We start from the raw sequence: 24,517 nt of genomic DNA on the forward strand, positions 1-24,517 counted from the left end.
AGAAAGATCATCGCTTACACGCCATAAAAATAGAGGACTAACAAGGCAAAATAACATCATTTTTACATCCTTTGGTGAGATGAAACAATTTTAATTTGTGACTCAAATACATTAATCCCAGGTTTCTCAAATTAGACGATGGCAGTTTAAGATCTATTGTAAAATTTGTTTTTTTTCCTCATATTCTGAACCAGATATCTCTCCTTCAGTAGCACTTGCAAGGACCAAACTTCCCAGTTTTATTCCCTTCTATATTCGGAAGGTTTTCTCCGAGGGGGTTGCTCATACATTATTTATAGCCTGATTTATATAACATTTTATTTATGCTAACTTTTAGTGTATTTAGGAGAAATCTACAGAGCCAAATAGACAAGTTGTAGTAAAATAAACACCTACATGTTTATTTTTTATGTTTTCCTTCCACTAGTCTGAGAGACAACATATTATGGAAGCAAAATAGCCCAAGAAGTTTAAAACTGACCAAAATATTATGTTTTTCCCTGTAGTGTTTCACCTTCTGTTCTACATCTGGACACACTAATGTGTTGCATGTTTCTGAGCGATCTGACAGAAGATCAGACAGAAGAACACAGACATCAAAAGACTGGCTTCAAAGTCAGTTACATAATGAAGTGCCCACACACTGCACTGCGTCTCTGTAGTTCAGTTTTGTCCTGTCACCTTTGGGGTGTGTGACCTATAAAGAGGAGCTTTGAGAATTCTTTAAAGCTACAATCTTTCTTCAAAAACATTTCAGGTTCAAGTGTTTAATTGCTATAGATCATCTTGGATTGAAATCTGCCTTTTCCACAAGGATTAAACATCAAATTGAGCATGCCACATACCAATAATCATTGCTGCTTGTGTTTTGGTATCAAGGATTTTCTTGTTGGAACATCAAAAGGCTTCAGGAAGAGTGAGACTGTAGCTGGCTGTAACCAAAGTGTGACTTCTGTGGGAGTATTTGCATTGTGTCATGTAACTGTGGGCCTTTGCACCACTCCACCGTGTATATGTCGCTCCGCTCTGTTCCACGGCAACATAGCTTTTTTTTTTTTTTTTTTAATGCATGCAGTGGTCTGTAGTGAATGTCAGGGTGAAACTTGGGACATCAAATTAAGGAAGAGGACACTGATTGTAATTAGGACCATTGTCTCCTATTTATATGGTTATTGGGTGGTGCCACTTGCAGTCTGGTCGCATCAAAGTTCTCACAGTCAGGATGCCATCTCTCTCACTGTAGCCGCTGCAGCCTCCTCTGGCAACTATCTGCTAACAATGTTCATCTCACTTGGGTGACAAAGCCGCGAGGAGGGTCTGGCTGAAGGGAAGGGCCCATTTCCTTCTGCTGAAACACAGCGTTGCTGCAGGGCCGGAGTTTCCGTCCATCCTGTGATCTGTTTCATGTTTTGTACTTGTTTTCACCCTTTCAGATGGTGTGAAAAATGTCAAAGGTCGAGGTGTGGAATGAGCTGCTGACACCCTCCCAGTCACTAAACCAAACCTGAATCTGGCTGGCTCCCAGGAGTTTATACACAACAGAGTCTTCAACACGTCTTTATTCATTTCCCGTCATGAGGCAGGGTTTAAATGCCGCAGCATTTTTATGAATGTCTGGGAGAATGAGTGCACCCAAGTAATGAGTTCTACTCGTTGGACAAACTGTGGCAGACAGCTTAAAATATAGTTTGATGTGGGGGTGGGCAGACTAATGAATCCACATGAATGAGAGCGGAAGGGTATCACTTTTAGTGGTGCTTCCACTCTGGAGGGGGTGTGTATCAATCTTTCTGTGTGATAATGGGGTTAGATAGCAGTGAGACCTGGCCTCTGGTGGTGACATTGTTGCAGGGCTCAAAGACTATCAGGGGTCCAGCGGCTGAGCTGTAGCACTGGTGGGCTCTATTCACACCCAGCCCCTAATCTATCTTGAGATCAGGTCTTTCTCTTTGACAAAGCTCCATCTATTTCTTAACTCTCATCACTACGATTTTTTTTCCTCTGTTATTATTGTTTCTCAAAAAGCACAGCTGGCCTCTGCAGCCGCTCAAAGGAATCAAATTATTAGTCCAGCCGTATTTTTTCTTCTCTCGTCCCATGACAAATCCATTGCCCATGTTTGGGCATTATGGCCTAAATCTACTAGTGTTCATGACTGACAGCGCATTCATATACTAGGTATGTGACTGTGATTAGAGTTTCCATTCTGTGCTTAAAAAAAAAAAAAAAAAAAAATCATTGGAATGCACCTATATTGTCTGCAGGAAGTTGAGACGTTTTTTTGTCTTTTTATTGTGCAGACAGGATCTTTGGCTAATTCAGTGGCCTTTTGGATTTAAAACTACATCATTCATTTGCCTGTTCGTTAAAAAAGTTTTGTGAAATATAGTCAAAATAAGAGAAAATTTAAATTTGTTTACAAGACATTATACAGATGTACATAAAAATAATTCAAACTTTTCTTGTGTGCAAAGTGCCATTTTATTGACAGTTTGGTCATTTGCTATGTCTATTCTCTGTCAGTTTGGGCCAAAGACCTTTGTTTCATTTTGCTGAACATTATTCTCCTCTTTCACCTGTCACCGTGACTGTCCACTTTCAAAATATAAGCATATTATATAAGCCCATAATATTACCTGAAACGAAATGTTGAGACAAAATGTTCATGACATAAACAGTTTTTTTTTTCAAGTCTACATATCCTCTACATCAGGGGTGTCAAACTCATTTTAGTTAAGGGGCCACATACTGCCCACTTTGATCTCAAGTGGGCCAGACCAGTAAAATCATAGCATAATAACGCATACATAACGACAATATTTCTCTTTGTTTAAATCATTGGTGAAGGTTTTTGGATGATAAACCCGATTTTAAGGTCTTTCTACAATAAACTAGAAACATAAAGACCAAAAACTCAGACATCAGCCCACTGTTTATCTGCCCCGGCTCTCCTCTGCAGATTCCCTCGCTTTGTGACACGTTTGACGTCAAACCCGTCACAAAACGAGCAGCGAGCGCGGCTGTCTGTGGCACCGAGCGCTTCTGCCTCCGGAGCAGACGTTGCATTTACGCTGTTTTTGAAGCAATTACTGGATCGATTAAAAAAATAAATAAAACGTTTGTACTCATAAACCTCCATATTCTCATAGAAATGCAATTTATGTCTTTCTGTAATTTTCACACTTAGCAAAGTCATCCGGCGGGCCGAGCTGGACCCCCTGGCGGGCCGGATCCGGCCCGCGGGCCGTATGTTTGACACCCCTGCTCTACATGTCTCTTAATTCAGCCTCATGTTTCAGGGAAAAATAAGGCAAGAGTTCCTGCGAGGAAAGATCATGAAAAAATTTCCACCACAAGCAGTCAAAACTAAGTACTGTACACAAAAATGCTAACTCCATATGTGATCTGCAACCAGGAACTAATAAAAATTCCACATACATTGTAGCATTGCCATTCTGCTCAACCTGAGAGTATTTTTGCAAATTCTGCACAGGAAACATGTTTGATGCATTCAAGTTTTCAGAACATGCTGTGATTTTTCGATATTATTACAAGCCTTTGCAGAGCATCACTGGATTCCCCTCTGCAGCAACTTTACTTTACACCCTTCCAAAGCTGAATCTGACAGATATCTATTTAGCATTTATCACTCCTACCAAACACATGATTTACTAAAAGTAAAAGAAGATATCTTTTTTTCACACATTTGTGTTCTTTTTTGGAAAACATTCTTGCAAAGTTATAGCTTTAAAAGGTTGCATGTTATATTTATTTTACTTTTATCATCCCAAACCAAAATGCAAAGTCGCTCTTGTAGATAACCGAAATCTTAAGTTGACAGTTTCTTTCAGGTCTTTGGTGCCTGTAGACACAGGACAAAAATATTTACTTATTTGCATTATACTTTTCAGTCAGATTCAAGTTCAACATTTATGCCCACATTTTAGACATCTAACATTCTCTGTATCCAGGGGTCGCCCTTTAGGTCAGCAGTGTCTGAGTTTCCTGGTCAGTGGCCTGACCTATCCGTGGGCTTCTTGACCCTCATGATTCTCAAAAGTCAACATTTCTTTTTTTTCTTTTTAAATCACATGTAAAGTTCAGTTGTCAAAAACAAACGAAGAGTTTGGTTGTTTATGTCATTTTATTTTGGTGTTACAGAGTTAACTTTTAGAAATCTACTACAGGCAGTGGGACAAACAACACCTGTGTGCAGTCAGTGAAAAAAACAGATGAGGTAAAAAGGCTACAGCGTTACAAGTCACAACACTGTTTAAAAAAAAAAAAGTATTTCTGCAAATATATACTTTTACTTACTAATATGTACATAACACGAAATAAATAATTATAAAAAAAACAATCCAATTTTAGAAATTCATAAAAACGCACAAACTACTTTGTACAAAACTTTGGATTTAAAGATTTAAAAAAAAAAATTAGAGCATAACCAAATTGTCCACACAAGCAATCACTCACATATAAAGTGTACAGTAATAAATGCAAGATAACAGATCTTGTACTGACAATGTTTGCTGTGTAGTTTATTAAAGATGACTGTGAAACTGGTTATGACTGTTTATTAATAGTTTCAGACCTGATGTAATCATGGGTGGGCAATTCCGAATAAAATCTGAGAACTATACATGCCTGAGACATACAGTAGCATTACATTGGCTGTAAACATTAATTTAGGAGAAACTTTACACATTCATCCTCAGCGGAGGCCCTCAGTGAAACGATATGGACATTTTCATAAACATTATGCAACTTTCTGTCTCAGCTTTCAGTAGTTTTTCACTTTCCAAATAAATAAATACCGTTTTGTTTTTCTTCTCAAATTAAGGGAAAGAAACTTTAATCATCTTTGCCCTGATTTTTAGCATGACTACAAAATCAACTAAAATAACATACTCAAACTGGTCTATTTGGTTAAATGGAAATTACTGTATGCAAGAATTAGTCAAACTTCACATTTTTACCAAACTACATATAATAGATTTCTTTCACAGAAAGAGTCAATACATACAAAGATTATACATTTGACACAGACAGACAAAGACATACTGTACGTAAGGACCTAAACACACACATACATACACATATTATCTTAGCAGCATTAAAATAAGGGAAATATTGATAGTTTCAGTGATGCTGCTTGCTGTTTAGTTGGGGAAACAAGAAGCCACAGCTGAGAATCATCACATGCACAGGTTTTGGTCATAACTTTACAGCAACTGCAAATTATACTGCACAACACACAGCTTATGAGACAGCTTTGTTTGCGGTTCGTTTGCCATTTGTGTTTTATTTTACCAAGGGGTACACTTCTATTTGATCAAACATCAAAATAAAGGAATATTAAAAAGGACACAACAATATAGTGGGGAATATCCCTTTTATAAATAACAGTTTGCCCCTCCCCTCACACACACACCGAGTCACATGAGACATTGCTAATACTGTTAAAAACAAGGAGAACATGCTTCATATTTCTCAACGGGACACAAGTGCTGACCTCTCAGACTCATTGACAGCTCTCTGACCATCACAGACTTTACGGGGGTCGGGGTTTCTTTTCTTGTCTTTGGTCACAACTCTCGATGTTGTTCAACGTGTTGTTGCTCTTTAGAAAAAGCTTCGGGGGTTTCAGGAAATGTGCAGACAGTGTATATTCTTGTCTTGCTGATGTTCAGGGGATGTGGCTCATGTCTACTCTCGGATACAATTAGTTGTTTGAAGCGGATATTAACTCGTTAGCTTAAGAATTTGAGAATATGTAAACACATTACAGCAAAGAACTACATTCACTCAGGTGCAAGTGCATTCTTACCCAGACATCAATAACTCTATGAAACAAATACTCACGCACACATCGGTCATGTTAGTTTTCAGATTTACACATACCTACTAGTAATATCGAGGAGGAGAATGCAGGACCGTTCCCATTCCCAGGGTGTCAAAAACTGACGTTTTGTCAAAGCCGTTGGTGTGTAGAAGGAGAAGGTCATGTGACAGAGCAGAAAGAGGGAGAAAGTCTACATAGGGGGAGGTGGCTGGATGGAACAAACACAGGAGTTTCACCTGGGGGACCGGTTCAAGTCTGTCAACATGGATTTCTTCCAAGTATAATAAATTACATAAAGTAGTTTACTACTTACTTACTTACGTAATGTTACTTATGTAAAATTGCTTCTTTTTTTTTTCTTTTTTTTTTTACCCAAACCATGATCTTTTCCTAACTTCACGAAGTTATTTGGTGTGTAGACCAAGCGGAAACCAGAAGTGACGGCACCCATTAGTTTCTGAACTGCTGTTATGAAGCCTTAAGTTTGGATTTTGTTCGTCACCTGCCCACAGATAGTTGAAACCTGACTGCACTACAAGACTGTAAATCAAACAGACACGCCCCTAAAAATACAGCTTTTTGAGGTTCAATATCTAATTGATGACAATCAATTAGACACTCCTAACAATAAGTTTATTGACTTAGCATTTCATAAGAGAAGTTGAATGGGAATCTACGGAGTCAGAGCGTTTTTAAATCTAACCCATAGCGGCACTCGGTGGTATTGCGGTTTAAGGCACTTCGACATTGGTGTCATTTTTCAGACCCGGAAGCTATGTTCACTTTTATATACAGTCTATTATCTAAACTCAAGGCCCCCAGTGCGTATGTTTGAGACGCCAGCAAGCTGGTACAAAACGGCCGTATTTGACGTCCTGGGATGACAACGTGTTGCAAACGCATGCTGTTGAGTTTCTGGTCATGTAAATTGCTCATAAATGTTACTTTTTGTTGCAAAAAAAAAATTGATGTTTAAACATTGAAGAAAAAGTTCATTTTTTGTTGTTTGCTCCACGGACTCAAAAAAATTGCCAGTGCTGTGCTATTATCAACAACAGAAACTACTTAGACCACACGGAAAAAAAAAATCACCAATATGGTGTTTGTCACTTAGCCAACAGTTCTCCTTTCCTACATCAGTACATGAAACCTCTTTCGTCGTCACTAGAGATATCAACATTATTGTTGTCGTCACCACCATCATTGTTCATAAGGGTGATGCGTTCGGATGTTGACACCTACTCAAACGTCTTAGTTGATTTAGGCAGAGGCTGGCTCTTTGTAGCGTCACAGCACAAAACACAAGGCAGTTGTGTCTGTGTCCACGGACAGGTGAGACAGCTTTGCAGTCTCTCACGTCTTGTCGGTAAGAACCTGTATTTGATCTCCTGCCTACTGAAGTCTTTAAGTTTTGGTGAGAAAAGATGAGAAACTCCACGTCTCTATTTGCAGGTGTGAACGTCGTAGACTCTCACACACTCCTGACAGCTGACATAGCAGCACCAGTGGAAAATACAGTGACACTTCTCCTTTCTCTTCTCAGTCCGGGTGTTGTGACCTCTGCCACAGCACAGGAGGTCACATCCGTCTATGCCATGGGATGTCAGGTTGCAAATGCGATCCCGGGTGCCAAAGGAGCCGGTCTGAGGATTGGGGTCACAGAAATTGGGTGAACTTTCATAATAAACCAGGTCACGCTCTGTAGGGGGTTTGAAGTAGTTGTACTTGGGTCTCAGGGTCTCCACCCATCCACGGGACTCCTTGTGCTTCTCGACCACCATCTCAGAGGCGCTGTCATACTTATCCTTCATATAGTCACCAATGACTCGGAAGTCAGGCTGAGACAACCAGCACGTCTTGACCTCACAGCTGCCCGAGAGCCCATGGCACTTACACTTCAGAAACATGTTTTCGTTCAGGGACTAAGGGTAAAAAAAACAAAAAAAAGCAATTTGGTAATAAAGTAGAACAACAGCTACAACACAATTAGCAAAAAGAGGTTAAAGATAACTAACCATTCTTCCTGCCTCATTGTTATGGCGGTTCATTGCTGAGCGTGCATCGGGGCGATTCTCCCTTGCATCAGCAAACTCCCGGGACACCATGCTCCCAAACTCCACATCCTCGCTGCAGCCACCCCACTTCCAACCATCACCTGGGGGGCCTCTGTGACGCGTGTCACATCCGCAGATGGTGGCCGAACCCTCAGCGCAGGCACGGGTCACTGCAAATGCCACTCCGGCCGAAGCGATAGCATGAACAAAAGCTGACTCTCGAGTGGCTGGAAAGAGAATCACAGAGACCCGTAAAACATAAACTGTGTTTGTGTTCTTCCATAAGTACTCTACATGTTAGTACACTTACTTGCGTAAGGCATGATTTTGGACACAGTAGTGTTATCTCAAGTCGCACTAGGTCATTGTGCACTTACAGGAAATGACGACCACAACATTTGAATGCATCGCTGCTAACATATCTGCCGAATTTGTTTCGTCATGTTAGTAGAAAATGAATGTATTTTAGTGCTTTCTGTTTCCCGGACACAATAAACATACTGATGGCTATTGTCCGACTACAGTGTATTTGTACTTTGTGAAAAATGTTGCGTGGATTTGTACAGCTACATTTGCATTAGGTTTACCAATTTTAGCAGCTTGAAAATATGTTGGTGGCTCCTCCCCTTTTGCTACGTAGCTAAGACGATGAGCATTAAGGGTGAGAAGTAACCAGCGTTTTACACTACATTTTTTGATTGTTATGAGTATGCCATCCGATGTAATGAGACACAGTCATACTGTATACCATTGGAAACAATTATGGAGGGCAACGTCCTGCAGAGAAACACCTTTGCAGAAGCCCATAACTCATTGATTGTCACTAGATGGGTTTCTTCATGCTAATGATTATTGTCAGGATTAAATGTATAGAAAAGTTATAGCTATAATTACTACAAAAATGTAGGTAACCACCTGTTGAAATGAATACATGTTTCACAAATATTTGAACCTAAGGTAACAAGACAAAATCAAACAAACTACTCATACTCTGTCCATTATTACTGTTGGATGCATGTGTTTAGGTTGTATCTACTAAAGTGTACCACTGTGTGGGTTCATTCAGCCCAGACATCAATCGTCCTGTCTCTGAATAAGGCCAGCAAGGCCTCTGTGTCTCTGTCTGACATAGCTAAGTGATGAGTCAGAGGGATCAGGATCTTCCAGAGAGATGAGAGGAAGAGACGTGCCTGACAGGCCTATAATTAAGAGACTCAATTAAGCTTTTGAAAGGTTAGGAAACAGCCTCACACTGAGGGGACAACACATAGACTCGACATGTAAATGAATCTTTAGTGACCCGATATGCATCCTAAAGGACACTGCATGTATGAAAGGGAGAAACTTTCTTTGTGTCCTTTCGTTGTCAGCTGCTTTAACAGGATTCATTATGACAGGGAGGTTGAAGAAAATATGTACTCGTATGGTCTTGCACAATCACAAGAAAAAACAAGAAAGAGAGGAGAGAGCAAGAAAATTAAAAAAAAAAAAAAGGAGCAAATATGAAATGAAACAGAGTAAAGAAATGTCGAGAGATGGTTACAGAGCAATAGGGAAATCTGGGATGGTGTGTGCATGTGTTTCATTATGTTTGAGATGTTTCTGCCTAAAGAACAAAAATGATAGGGAAAGAAAGAAAAGAAAGAGGAAAGGCATATAAAGCTAAAGGGAGCAGGAGCTCCTCCCTTACAGCAGGTTCCAACCAGTTTGAGGACTAAAGGGCATTAGAAACAATGATGCAAGAGAAAAGGTCTACTGGCATCCTCCACCACCCATTTCATACCACTACTGTGTATGTACGAGGTTACTAATGTTCACAATATATCTGAACTTTTGCTGTCCTTCCTTGAGTCCCACTTTCTACTTCCAATGCATATCATTTTACTTTATATTGTTGTATTTTCATGGCAGTGAAGGCAACTGAAGACTGCAAAATGCAAATCATAACATTAGGAAACTGTCTGCAATGATTAATCACATATGACCATGCATCATCTAAAACCGACAAAGTGAGCTTTATGTTTACAACTTTTTCACTATGGTTGAAATTAAGTGGATATTGGACTCACATTAATCTAAAATGGCAAGTTATTTATAAAATGTATTCTGTTTTAGGTGCTGATCTGTAACGAAAATTTGTGTCGAAAAAAAACGTCACCCTGCATATGCAACTAATCATAACCATTTGAAATAATACTTGGCTGTCAGTTCTTTTCTGCTATAAAACATTTTATCATCAACATAGACATTAATTTAATTTAGTTCACAGAACTTCATTAGTTCTGAAAATAGCTGAAGAATCTAGACCTAATTTGGAACCTTAAAGGAATGTCTCTGGAAAGTGTGACCTTACTGCAGAGCATATGAGGGTGGGGGAGTGAAAATGGGAAAAAGCATTATCTTGGGATGAAATTAACTAATGGAAAAAAATGTACTGGCATCTCTGTGTGTGACCTGATGGGCTAACCTAGAAAACAAAATTTTGGAGGTGTCTAAGGTCATAGATACGTTGTGATATGGCCACAATTTTGTAGAAATTATCTTGATGTTCTTAAAATACTGGGAGAATGAACTACCCAATTAATAATGGAGGTCAGTATTTTTCATGATAGTTATAATATGATACATAGCCATTGATACATATCATACGAGATACATTGACAAGCAAATAAATACCTATTTCAAGAGCTGGTGCTTCTATCCATTAGGCTATAAATGTTTTACTGACACTGCAGAAAATTTGACAAGTCCCCTAAACCATTACATTTAGCTGACGCTTTTATCCAAAGCAACTTACAATAAGTGCATTTCAACCATGAGGGTACAAATTCAGAACAACAACAATCAAGAAAGCACAATTTTCTTCAAGAAAGCCAAACTTTAAAGTGCTATAAGTAAGTGCCATTTTAAGTGCTACTAAAGTGCTACCTATTGAAGGTAAAGTCGGAAGAGGTGTGTTTTTAGTTTGCGGCGGAAGATGTATAGACTTTCTGCTGTCCTGATGTCATTGGGGAGCTCATTCCACCATTTAGGAGCCAGGACAGCAAACAGTCGTGATTTTGTAGTGTTTAGCTCGCAGTGAGGGAGCAACAAGCCGATTGGCAGATGCAGAGCTTAGTGAACGGGCTGGGGTGTAAGGTTTGACCATGTCCTGGATGTAGACTGGACCCGATCTGTTCACAGTGTGAGTGTTCCCTAAATGAATGGCCCTGGTGAAGTTCAGGCACTAAAAACTCAGTTATGGTGAGCGAACGGTAATGCTTTGGGTTTAGCTGATGACTTGAACTGTGTTGTGCGTTATACTTCCGAAACGTTATGCAACCATCATTGTCGTGGCAACAGTAAACAGAGAGTGGTTGAAACAGGAGGCAAACAGCGATCTCTTGGACCTAGCTATATGCAACTTTTGCCATTGTGGCAACAATGAACGCAATTTAATTTTTTTATATTTTTTTTATGGTTGACATTTTTTTTTTTTTTTTTTTTAAATAGTCTCAACTGGAGTTTGGAAACGGGAAGCAAAAAGCCCGCCGCTGTATCGAACCATCCACCCAACCCAGCTCTTCCTAACAAGAAAAAACTCACATTTTACGTACGTCATCTGAACAGCGACACTTCGCCAGGACACCAGATTGCTGTTATTTATACGACCTCCAGGGGTTGCTTAACTTTAAAATGTAACTCCGCAAAGAAGACATATGGGGTCATTTTTTATAGAAGGACAGTCTCAGAAAAGTTCACCATTTACTACAAGCTCTTAGTTCTGAGTTCATTAAATCACTTTATTTCCCCCCCAAAAAAATGTTTCTAAAAATATTTAACCAAGACATAGGCCATAATATTTACCTCAACCTTGCATTGTAAATCTGGTGCCAATACCCAAGTATATGTTAAATATGGTGTGTGTTTGGGCCAATTACACATGATAGCGAAAAGTCATTAGCGGGTATTATTCAAAACATTGCATTAATACATATCATGCTTGGTATTTCATATAACATGCTGTCAACATCTGGGGCCAGTACATCTGTAATAGCATGTCACCAAGAGACACCACCTCTGGCATTAGTTCCACTTCTTTTCTTAGTTTTATGACCAATTTATGGTATTTAAGGACACTTCTCGGACAATGCTTTTCCACCAAACTATGCCATGCCCTGGCTGGCCAAGTGGTCCCTACAACCTGCTGGGGGGTTGAATCCCCTATTGTGCTGCCACTGTCACGCTGTGTTAGTCCCACAATGGCTCCAGATATTTTATATGAAATTTGCCCTGGCTAGTGATTAGTGGGGACCAAGTTAAGTCATAGCAACAGAGAACTATGCATTGGCTGGACCCCGCTTGTCGGCAGACAGGGAAATCCCTATTCAAATGGTTTAATAAAACAATCTAAAGGGCGTGTGAATGGGGAAAAGCACTTTTTCTCCTGCTTAATCTCATGGTTGCGAAGATATTGTGCTCTGAGCAGTGCCCAGCAGGGAGTGGGGCTAAGGTCCCCCCATCAACTCCATTTACCACACCCCTTCTTTCTTTCTTGCCCAGAGTTAATGATATACTGGTGTGCTGGCTTCCCTCCCCCAGCATGGAGAGACATACGTCCCATGAAAAGCAGAGACCTCTTAGCTCATCCTAAATAGTTACACTTTCTCATCCTCAGGTCAGAGGTCGTAACCCACATCCCCTGACCTTTTCCTGGTTAGTTTACATCGGACTTGATTTAGGTTAATTTATTAGGTGTATTTCCTGGTCTACAAAGCTTGTTGGACAGGGCAGACGTACCTAAAGTAAATGAACGTTAGATAAGCTAGAGCTATAATAGTATGAAACTTAACATGCTTTACACATTACGTAACAGGAGTTTCCTATGAATGTCATTTTACTGTAATGGTTACTATTAGAATACTGGCTGTGCATGTCTAAACTTGTATGGGCGGTAACACCTGTGAAATTGTGACTGTCCACTTTTTGTGGCAAAGTTGCACTCACTACTTCTATCATATGACTCATAAACTGCGGCCTGATTATACCCATATAGTAGGTAGGAGTTCAGTAAATACCAAGGATGCCGAAACAGCTCTGGGATCGGCTCTGTGGACTAAGAACACCTGCGCAGCTTTCTATTACCTTTCATCACAGGCAGATTCCAGCAGTGCATGTTTTGACACTTTAGTTAATGTAAATTAATGAGTGCTGACGCAGATGTAGCCTGGAGGTAGGGCTCGTGATTTGGGGTGTGGGGAAAGAGAGAGAGAGAAACATAGAGAGAGGTTTAGAACGTGTGTGAGGGAGAGAACATGAAGAAGAAAGAAAATGAAAATTCGTATAACTAAAGACTTAAGAAATGCAAAAGCTGAATATTATATTACAGTGATCACAGAGGCCAGACCAAATTGCTCAGCTATGTGGAAGCAAATAAATATTATAGTAGAACTGCTGGGTAAATCGACAACAATCTGTAACCTTAAAATTGGGAATCAGTTCGTCTCTGACAATGCATAAATTGCCAATGAATTTAATATTTTCTTCGTTTCCTCAGTTGAGGATCTTGCCAGTAATTTTAAAGCTCCCAGTGTAGAGATACCTGCCCCCAAAAAATACAGGTACCACCAGTTTTACATAACAACAAACAAATCAGACTGATGTCTTTGCAGTAATAGATGAACTTGCCACTAGTCACTCAAAATACCTCTTTTACCTGGACACTTTTAGCAAAACCTCTAACTCACCTCATCAACCTTTCCATCACCAGTCCTTTACAGTCTGGCTTCCGACCTCGTTACTCTACAGAGACTGTGAATTGCTTTCTAATAGAACAGCTTCAATCATCATTTGATAAAGGTGAAGTAGTTGGGGCAGTCTTTATGGGTCTTAAAAAGGCATTTGGCAAATGAAATCATGATATTCTTATTTATAAACTCTTTAAATTGTATTTCTCTGATAAAACTTGAAAGTGGTTTTGATCTTATCTTTCCAACCGAGAACAATATGTTGTCATCAATCATGAAAAATCATCTTTTTTAAAGCCTAACACAGGAGTTCCACAAGGCTCCGTTCTTGGTCCACTTCTCTTTAGTTTGTGTATAAATGACTTACCACATTCATGTCTAGAAGCAGGTTTTCAGATGTATACAGATGACACAGATGACACAGTTATCAGTCAGTTTCCAAACAGCTGCATATCATTTACAGTCCATAGCAGCATGGTTTGAAAAGTCCTCAATAGAAGCTAATGACTTAAATTTAAAGATGAATGGACAATGCAGTAAACAGGTGTTGGAGGTCAAATATCTTGGCCTCATATTAGATTCCAACTTAATGTTTGCAAAGCACATTAAAATGGTGAGTAAGGTTGCAAAAGCAAACTTACATTTAGACTTATCAGAGTCTGTCTACCATTTCATGCTGCAAATTGTTTCATGCACTCTATGATCTTTTCACATTTAAGTTATTGTGTATCCTCTTGGTCACAAGCAGCATCTACAGTAACCAAACCTCTTATGATGATATACAATCGAATCAAAATCTTTGATCGGAAACCGATAAGATCACATCATTGCCATATTCTTAGTTTTGATAATTTTTTAATCTTAAACTCATCTATGAATGCATAAATAATGAGGCTCCTCAGATGCTCAGTGACCTTGTGGTTCCACTCAGAGCTTCAGGGTCAGTAACACGTGGAGCATCCAGCGGGAATTGCAAGTTGCCTTTACATACATCTCATCGCTCTGTCAAATATTCTCCTTCCGGGGGATCAGCATGGGGAATTCTCTGCCAACCGAACTCGAACTGGATCCTGATTTGGACCATTTAAAACTTAAACTGAAACAGTTTTTAAAGAGGGACCAGTCATGTAGTCATGAATGATGTGGTGCTCCTTTTTATGGTGTGGTTTTATCGCAATTTGTCATATAATGTCTGTATTTCTCGTTAACTTTTGTGTTTTGATTGTATATACAGTACCTATAGTTGAGTGTATGATTTGGATTGTCTCCTGTGAATATGTTGTGAGTTGTTGAAGTGAATTAGCGTAGGCTATACATGTTGTGGTGTGTCACGTTGTTTATGATACATACTTGTCCCTACACAAATAAACATGCAAAAAAAAAAAAATGTTGGTGTGGTCAAGCCAATGTATGATCAAATTTGCCGTGAGCATGTTCCTGCTTTTGTATGTTTGTAAAAGCAAAACCTATAATGGTTTTCCAGTTGTTATTTTGTTCCTTTAGCTGTAGTCTCAACTCATCTCACAAAACTTGTCTTCCCTTAAAGCTCCACATCTTCCATTCTTCCAGTACTCTATCTTAATCCACCTCTGTAAAACTTCTAATGCCCGTAGTGAAGATGAGGTTTACATGGGCAGCGACGAGCTAACTGTCAGTGACTAAGCCTCTGAAGCAGATAAAGGTGCTCACTCTCCCTTTCAGCAAAAAAAAAGGCAGGAGGAAACCGACACAAAACAGTCTGAATTGCAGACAAACAGACACCAGTGAGGACAATGGCCCTGTTGCACAGACAAACACTAGCATCAATCAAATCCAATGAAATGGAAGCCCTCTCCTACTAAGCCCTATCAAAGGCCTCTGAGCCCCTGAGCCACTCTCCTTGGCCTCTGACAAAGACACTTAATCCAGCCACTTTGACCTCTCACATTATGAAGGGCCCGAGTGACCTTAATCCAATCAAAATGATTTACTAAAGCCCAGTAGCTACCTTCTCTTTCCAGTAAGTACCCCTGCAATTTAGGCCTGTGAGGGAAGGCAATGGGAAATATGTGGTGGCATTTTGTACCACAATAGGGTCAGGATTGAGAACCCCTATCGTTAGCCACCTACTTGAGCTCAACCATCTTCTATCAACAGGCTCAAGAGTTTATTAAAAGCAATTACCCTGACTGACCCCCTCCGACTCCTCGTGTTTGCATCAATCTTCTGTAAAGGTGACAAATTTACATCCGGACGTTCAACCACTCTGTCCTGCACTCTTTCTTGATTTTGAGGCCCATAATTCATTTTAAAAATCAGCAAGAAGCAACACAGAGGAAAAAAACATACAAAAAAAGCATCTGCTCTACTTTCTCAAGGCCTTAGAGAATGACTGCAAGTACTGAAAGATAGAAATTAAGCTCGCAGCTGGTTGGTTTAGCTTAGTTTAGCACAAAGGCTGGAAACAGAGGGAAACTGCCAGTCTTTCTCCGTCTGAAAGCAGCAAAATTTGCCAACCAGCACTTTAGTAGCTTACTAGTTAACGTGTTATATCTTGTTTGTTAGTTTTTATCAAGCACATCCACACTTGAATACACTCAAATATGGAATTATAGATAATTTGTCATTGTTTTGTGGCTTGTTTTTTCAAATTGTATATAGGACAGAGGGGATTTCTGTAGGTGCCCATGAATAGACCAGACACATACCTGAAAGTCATTATCGCATAATCTAATGGAAAAAAACGTATTCTAGAAAAATTTCACAACTCAGTTCAGTTGTGAATCTTGTGTAAGGTACTTCAGAGGAAAGTACAGCAATCACAGGGGATCCCCTCCTAAAGACAACTCCAACAAGACACAACTCCCTTGACTTCAGGGTAATTGTGTACATTATTTCATGCATGCAGGCCCCTCAGAGCTTTTTCGGTCTACAGTCTATTTAAAGAAGGATTTGATTCAGCATAATGAATGATGCAGGCGAGGAGTACAGCTTTTCTCATGCCATTACAAGACAGAGAAAATAGGACCGTTGATGGGAGAGTTATCAGCATAGAGACACGATAAGTCACTGTTATTTTTTATTGAACAACCAAAGACGTCCATGAACTTTGCAGAGGGTATAACATCCTCAAACACAAATGCGGGGGGGGGGGGGGGGGGGGGGGGGGGGTTTGGGGTCAGACAACACCATCAAAGTTACTACTCTAAATGCAAGACATACTTTCTGGAAAAGCATGATTAACTGAGTCTTGGTGAAACTATGTACGCTCATTTTCTGCAGAATGTTGCTCTAATGTTTGTCATATTTTCCTGTTAATGTAAGTTTATGACTGCTTCTCACTGTGGTTACTGAATTATGGCTTGTTAATGGGCAAATAGCACTACTACAAATACCACCTATGTGAGCAGCTAGTTTTGCCTGACCTTTACATATTGTGAAGTGTTTGGGAAAAGGAGAATTTAGTTGGTAGATTTTAGCTTCTGTTTAGCGCAACTGAGGAAAATCCATGTATTCCACTGGGCAAAGGGTCTATAACATCTAATCTGTGATGTGGTTTTATTCTGTCTTCCCTACAAGTTCATACCCCACAAGGAGATAAACGTTTTGCTCGTCCAATTTTCTTGACTTCCTGTTTGGTCATTTTGCTGTGATTTTTGTGCTTCTGAATTGGGAAAGTGTGCTACATTGTTAAATAGTTTCTTCTCTGTCTGTTTTACTTGTCTTCTTATCTCCCACTTTGTTGTGGTGTAGCCTGCAGATAAAGTATTTACAGTTGGCTGTGTTTTAGTTGTTTAAAAAAAACCTTCATCTTCATAATTCACATACCGTGTCTGTTAGCAGGAGGCAAACATATTTTTACTCCTATTTAAAACACCAGTAGGGTTGACATTGATATAGTGATGTGATGTACAATCAGGAGTCTGCACAAGGTGTTTTATTTAGAAAATTAACTGGATTCCCTAAGCCATTCCTGTGTCTGACTACTTGTTTGGCTGATCTGCTTTGTGCAGCTTGACGCAGCTAAAAGTAAACTAGGTTGATATTTTGATGGAAGCCGTGCAGACAGACGCTTGTGAAATGCGCTGCGACGCGTCAGGTGGAAGCATTGTCTGTGAACGGTTAAGGCGGCCATATCACAGCCAGTCCAGGTGGAATCCAGCCTTAAAGAAACCATTGAGATATGGCACACTAAGGTTTGAAACCTTCTGTCTGACAACAGAAAAGAAGCATCTCAGAACTCCCGTGAGTCTGCTGTGTAACATTACCTTTGTCTAACACTGGCCCAAATATGGCCAGATTGTCATTGACCGTGGTGCAGTTCCAGCGTCGGCCTCTGAACTGGTGCTGGCACTCCTGGATGCCGATCTTCACCCCCTCAGCCACACTGGGCATGATTTCCACGTAGTTCCGGCAGAAGCGCAGCTGCTTGGGCACCAGACCTGGTATGCTGCCACAAAGGATAGGTTGAGTACCCAGTGATGAGTACTGGTGGCCCACTGCTAGTGACCTACAAGAGGAGAGGAAGTGAGACTGTCAGTGTGTTTCCGTAATTATATCTTATTTTCTTATCTGTCTCGGTCTTCATCTATTGATATAATACCCCTCAAGCGGGAGACCAATTTCCCTCCTGGTGCAGTATAATTTTACGTCTGCTTGATTGTGTGTGTTTATTTGCTGTATCAGATGCTACCATTAGGCATCCATCCTTTATCCCTTCCACTATCCTCTCTGCAGACACCTGGCCTTTGTGTATTGAAATTGCAGCCCTGCCACCGAAGGAGCAGGCAGTGTTTCTGTTTAAGATGAAAGTCCACAATGCATCCAGAGGTCTTCATAGACCTTAAGCTGACAACTTGGAAAACTGCACCTTGTTATTAACTGCCCGCACACTTAACAGGCCTTCAGCTTAGGGTAATAAGAGTGCAAACCCTATATTGAAACTTCAGAGAGTGTATTAAGAGTAACACAGAACCCCCCCACCTCCACTCCTTTTTTTTTTTTTTTTTTTTTTTTGCCTTTGAGGAAGGCATTCTCGGATACAACAAGTGCAAACTTGGTTCACTGATTACATCTCTCTGTCTTCATGCCTCTATTGCTTTCTCTGTCTTTATTTTCTGTGTCCTCTCAATTAGGACTTATTGTAACTAGTAATCATAGAAAAGGCACATCCATTGTACCACTGCATAGTAACTTGACTAATTTTAAGAGACGTTTTGTTGTATTTTGCTCGTACCTCAATCTTTTGGTATTTCCGCATCACATATATATAGAGCCCTGCTCAAAGGTTTAGTTTAGATTCTTATCCATCACATAAAACCATCAGGGGGGGGGGGGGTCTGATCTGTCCCAAAGTATTTCTGCAGCATGAAAAAGACTCAAAAGAAACAAATAAAATCTTAATAGTGTTAAAACCCATTCATGGCATTATTCCTCAAAGCATCCTCACTTTGATTTTAGTGCCTCAACCTGTGCTGTGGATATAATAGTCGTTAATGGGTTTGATCCAAATGTTATAATTATGATTTATATAAATAAATTACATATTGTCTATAAATACATGAACCACTGACCTGAAGTGTTTGCCGTCAGTTACAAGTTACCAAAATCAATATTTTGACTCTTTCTGACTGTCACAGAGGAGCCAAATTATTTAATAGCTGAGTTCCTATTATCTTTGGCAAATGCCCTGCGGAGTAGCTACAAAGTAGCTTGTTGGCAATCCAGACAAGTCCTTATTTCACATCAACTGTCTATTAGCGACTGAACACTGGCAGGAGCACTCTGATGATCCTCCCCTGAGTGATATGAGCTTGATAACAGCTACTGTAGCATTTCCATACAGGCAGCTCCAGAGCAGGTGTGTGGTGTTTTTCCTGCTCGATTAGCTCACTATCTGCTGACCTGTTCACCGTTGTTCAAGAACTAATAGCTGATCACAACAAGATTACCAAAATTCCTAACACTCACCCTCAGGCGGTGATTTTTTTTTAAAGCTCACAGTCTAAAGAACATTTCCTCAGTTAAATGACACCATGCTGACAGCTTCTGATTGCTCTCAACGTTTTGACCTTGAATACCTCAATTAAGTTTTGAAACTTTAAGGCTGATTATTACATTTTAATGTCATCTGTCGGGTGTCAAGGTGTTTGTGAGCCATCAGCTGACCTGGTAAGTGAACCGCTGTTATTTCCCTTGGGCAAATGTCAGAGTAATGCATCACATTGGTTTTAACAGAATTTCTTGCCTAATTTCTGCAGACTAAACCGCTCCAGTTAATCATAAATGAGACATCCAGCGAGCGAGCAATGGCAAGTTGAAAACGACTTCAGAGGAAATCAAATTTGCCTGCATTTTGTCTGCTACAACCATCAGTAAACAAGAGCTCTTCTATTATAAATTGACCTCTTTTTGGTCCCTGTCAATCCATCCACCTGACGCACGTCAGTCCCACCATTAAGCTGACTCTGCAGCCCAAACTGGTACAGGTGTTCTCTAGGCTTGCTTTCAACACATAAAATAGACAGAGCAGAAATGCTAGGAAAGTATTATACAATATTTTCTCTGAGGTCCATCATTGAGAGTTTTCAATGGCAAAGCCACGTATTGCAGGTCTGCATCTTTTTGGTCCCTTGTCAGTCTAGACTTGAAACACCTCAGCATGCCCGACAGAGAAAGAAAATGTAAAATTTTTAGCTAATGCATCTTTGAAAAAGATTGTGTACAATACAGCCAGATGTATCTCAAACCACTGCAGGTCAGTGGTCATATTCAGAAGGAACAGCAGCTGACAAACAGCGGTTTCCTCAGTCTTTAATGATTAGAACTTATTATGACTCCAAGGGTCAAACTGCATGCATTTCTGCCAGGTCATCCTCTTGAACCGTGCCACACAGTCATGGTGAGTCAGTGTACTCAGGCTGCGTCTCTGTGTCTGTCTCAGTGTGGCTGAGTAATCCATGCCACTTTTTCCTGTGTTAGGAAATGGACTGTGAGATGAGGCCGGGCATGTTCCACCAGGGATGATTTATGATTTTGTAAGGCACTAATGCATCAAGAATGATGTTGTTGGATACCAGCAACAATTATTTAAACCTAACTGCTGTGTCGTTTTTGTTTTTTAGGCATTCATTGAGTGCTCTTGACTTCGACCTCTTTAATTCCTTCTGTAAAGTCGATTTATCTCCTCTGACCAGTTCAGTATAACTGAAACGGAGGGTTTCAGTAACGTTGCTGTCGCAGTTTCACTTTAGTGAAAACTGTTACAAATAAATACTTAAGCAAAACATATATGACATTGAATTTTTGTCTCAGCACAGACTTCCCCCCTCTCATCTAAGTGTATCCAGCGCAGGTTTTAATGCATATTTCAGCAAGCCCAAGCAGGGTGCCTTAGAATTACCACTTTACTCGTGGGCCCTGAGGCCTTGGAGCCGACTTTGACATCAAGAGAATATGTTTGGGAAAAGGAATGTGCGGCAAGCTTTCACCTCTAGGTATTTATCTTCTAAGGTGGGGTGGACTAGGAGAAAAGGAGGTGGTGGGGCGGCGGGTGCAGCCAGGCTATGTCATGGCAGGTCGAGTAGAGACAGACATGAACCTGTCTTAGTGCAGATCTGTATCCCCGCAGACTGCTGCGGTGCAGAGGGTGAGCGTGATGCCGCTCCGATGGCCACTTGAAGGAAAGTTGAGCAGCTTCTGTCAGTAAAACATCCCAGGCTGCTTTTCACAGAAGCGATAGCTCTTAGATAGTTAGCACACTGTTTGCAAACGGGGGAGACAATGCAGGCATATTGAGTGCAATCCAAAAGGAACCACGTTGTTTGACTTGCGATGAGTTGCCATAACACAAAAAACACATTAGTAGTTGAGGTAAGTGGGAGTAAAAAAAAGCTCAGTATAACGTCAAGACAGCAGAACTGAAAGGTGACTTCATGAACTACTTCTGCAGTCAAAGATTGCTTGTGTTGGGGGAGTGATACAGCAAACTCGCTCCCATTATGTTTACTTGCCACTCTGTTGCTTGTCTTCACTGACCTGACCCACCCTTCAGAATAAAACCATCAACACACAGGGTAGCTCTTGGCTTGCTGCAGGGTTGTACTCATGACAGAATGGAAACCTGCCTTCTATTGTGTCATTCATAACTCCACAAAAAAAAAAAAAAAAACAGAAAAAAGCACTTATGTAGATTGAAAGGTCTCTCCTTTGTGTTTGTCAGTGTGAAAGTGGAAAAAAACTCAACATTAACTTACATTGGCATCCAACAAAAACTTCTAAAGATGCTCATATCAGGCGATAAAACACAAAAGGATCCAAGATCAAAACAGCAGTATTCTGATTTGGGTCAGGTTTTTTTTTTTTTTCCCTTGTCTCGGTCCAGAGGGCCCGCTGTTATATCAGGATTTCCTTCCAGCTGAGCATGTAATTAGTTTCTCATCAGTAGTACCACCAGGGGACCCATTAAGGGAAGTAGATTAGAGTACACTCAATTTCTCTGCAACCCCAAATATTGAATGATTTATTAGAAATCAGGCATTTGTTTTTTTATTTTAGTGCTGTAAAGACAGTTATTATTGATGTGTGTAGCTGATGCATGAAGCATGAACATTAAGGAACAAGACAGGAGCTGCTTCAGAAAAATGCAACAGCCCAGTTATTATCAAAATAAAATGTGAAAAAGTAGTTCTTGTTCATGATGTTTATCTATGAGAACTAATCAGGGTAATGCACTATTCATTTACAGTCACATTAATGGAATGCACTGCAGTGACTCATGGATTATTGTGTCAGTTTAGAGATCTTCAGAAGTTATCAAGAAGTTTTTGTTTTTTTTAAAGACATTTTAAGGAGACAATACTGAGAAATAAAATAAGTAGTGGGCCATGGAAGTGACAACAAATGACAAGAAACCAATTGTTTAAATTATGCTGAGAAACAAAATTATTGTATGATGAAAAGTGAAATTAGCTGATAGTGTTTCAAATGTTGCTCTAATTACTCTCATATCATGAACATCAAGTATTACATGAAGATTTCATTCACACACTTTATTATCAGTATGTTTGAGCATCTTTAAACCCTGGGCATCCCTGCTCTGTGCCACTTTGACCCCCCCCCCCCCCCCCCCACACACCCCCCCGCGCGCGCTCCCCCACTAACACACACACACACACATACACACACACACACACACACACACACACACACACACACACACACACACACACACAAAAACACGTACACATACACATACACGTACACACAGTCATGGATGCGCGTTCGCACACGTACACGCGCTTGCAGGCACCCAAAGTTTGCACCTGCTGCAGTCTGAAAATTAAAATTGCTTTCAAATAAATTGCATCGGTCTTTGTGCAAATGTTGAGGTCATTTGCATTAAAAAAAAATAAAATCAAAATTCAGACAGAAATTTGCTTCTTCGTTGGCTCGTCGCGGTTTCGACAGGTTTCTTTTCTTAATAGCATTTTATTAACTCATTTTTTAAAAATCATCCTCAAAGTGAAACGTCCTGAAGTGAAGCTAGAACAACTTTAACCATCAACCAGATACATGTCCCGCTGCTGTCAGGGAAGACATTGGAAGTAGAACCACTCAGAGTGACACAAAAGCGGATCATCTACCTCTCAACTTCAAAATACAAAAACATGTCGCCGTTTGTCCAGGAAATACTGACAATAAAACTTACCACCAGATGGGATAGCTTGACATGACGTGCGTAAGCCCACAGAGCAACAGGAAACATCCAAGGTATATCATCCTTAAAGTTTCGCAAAACATCTCCAGCAGAATGAATACATGCGCGCTCATCCGCGCACAGGCACTTAAACTGAAGAGCAAAGAAAAAAGAAAAACTATCTCCGCTGAGGGATTTTTCTTTAATTTCTATCCTCCTAAAAAAAAAAAAACGGAGAGGAAATCTATCTTTCGCGACTACTCGTGGCAGAACTCGGGAGCCAAATATTAAAAGTTAAAAGCTGCTTGCTTTTTTAGGACCCAATCAGCAGGTATTGCCAAAGGGGGAATTCTGATGATATGTTCCCTCTCTGTTGCCTTGTCAGGCAGTTTGAACTCAAACACCAGAATGAGCTAATTTTAAGATGTGTTTTAGTGCTCATTGAGAATTGGTCGTATTAGCATGCAGTGTGTGTGATATATAATGTTGTTTAAAGGAGAGAGGGAGGGTCTGAGGGATTTTAAATAGACATCGGAACCCCTGTGGATTGCGTAGCTATAACAACCTGTCCGGATTTCACTCCCTGGCTTGAAGCTTCTAAAATGCAGAAATAAATATGTGTGAATTGCTTAAGACCATTATTAAGGTCTCCAGTCCTTTATTTGTCCCCGTTTGTCATGAATGTAAAATTAGAAGTTTAGAGACTTTTCTTACGAACTGATGGGTTCACAATGAATTGAATGGCATTAGATTGAAGTGCTATTACATGTATTCAAAGAAATCCCTAATGATATGGCAATGTGCTTTATTTATTCATTAAATTAAGCTTTCTGACAGCACACTGTGGTTCTTTTAGATCATGCTCTGAAAATATATATTGACAAAGCAATCGTTTTAATGTCCTTTTCACCATGAATTAGACGCACCCTGAAGTGTTCAGTAAAATTCCCATATTCTGAGCGTTAATTGAGAAATTAAAAGTTTTGCATCTCGTGCGGTATTTCTATGTCTGTGCTGTGCTAACAGCTTGAAGAATCTCACTTTAAAGCTGTCTTATTCCAACAAAAATATCCGATCAAACTGGGCGCATCACTGAGTTTAAATGGTAGACTGTTCTCAGTGTCAAGTGGCTGTTGATAGATGATCTAACAGGAGGTGGACCGGTTTCTCATTTACAGCCACTGATGCCTATCTTTAGATTGAAAAAAATAAAATC

General features: G+C 40.1%; 1 protein-coding gene across 1 annotated transcript; it reads right to left on the bottom strand.

Annotated features, from left to right (window-relative positions):
* Positions 1-4,137: 4,137 nt before the first annotated feature.
* On the bottom strand, positions 4,138-23,447 carry wnt3a (wingless-type MMTV integration site family, member 3A). The gene is made up of 4 exons (XM_069157598.1): positions 23,314-23,447; positions 17,873-18,114; positions 7,861-8,126; positions 4,138-7,767 (listed from the first exon to the last, which is right to left on the bottom strand). Exons 1-4 carry the CDS (start codon positions 23,433-23,435, stop codon positions 7,288-7,290), a joined length of 1,110 nt encoding a protein of 369 aa, XP_069013699.1. The 5' UTR covers positions 23,436-23,447; the 3' UTR covers positions 4,138-7,287.
* Between the last annotated feature and the right edge of the window lie 1,070 nt (positions 23,448-24,517).

The sequence above is a fragment of the Embiotoca jacksoni genome, unplaced genomic scaffold (genome assembly GCF_022577435.1).
Source record: "Embiotoca jacksoni isolate LCO1_2020_lvr unplaced genomic scaffold, fEmbJac1.0.p SCAF_22, whole genome shotgun sequence".
NCBI lineage: Eukaryota > Metazoa > Chordata > Actinopteri > Embiotocidae > Embiotoca > Embiotoca jacksoni.

What these genes read in the sequence shown, in the direction of transcription:
- wnt3a (XM_069157598.1), bottom strand. Translation starts at nt 23,435, where the DNA reads ATGAGCGCGCATGTATTCATTCTGCTGGAGATGTTTTGCGAAACTTTA. An exon ending in TCAAGCTATCCCATCTGGTG is followed by an intron (nt 18,115 to 23,313) that starts GTAAGTTTTATT and finishes CTCCTCTTGTAG; the next exon opens with GTCACTAGCAGTGGGCCACC. An exon ending in ACAATGAGGCAGGAAGAATG is followed by an intron (nt 7,768 to 7,860) that starts GTTAGTTATCTT and finishes TTTTACCCTTAG; the next exon opens with TCCCTGAACGAAAACATGTT.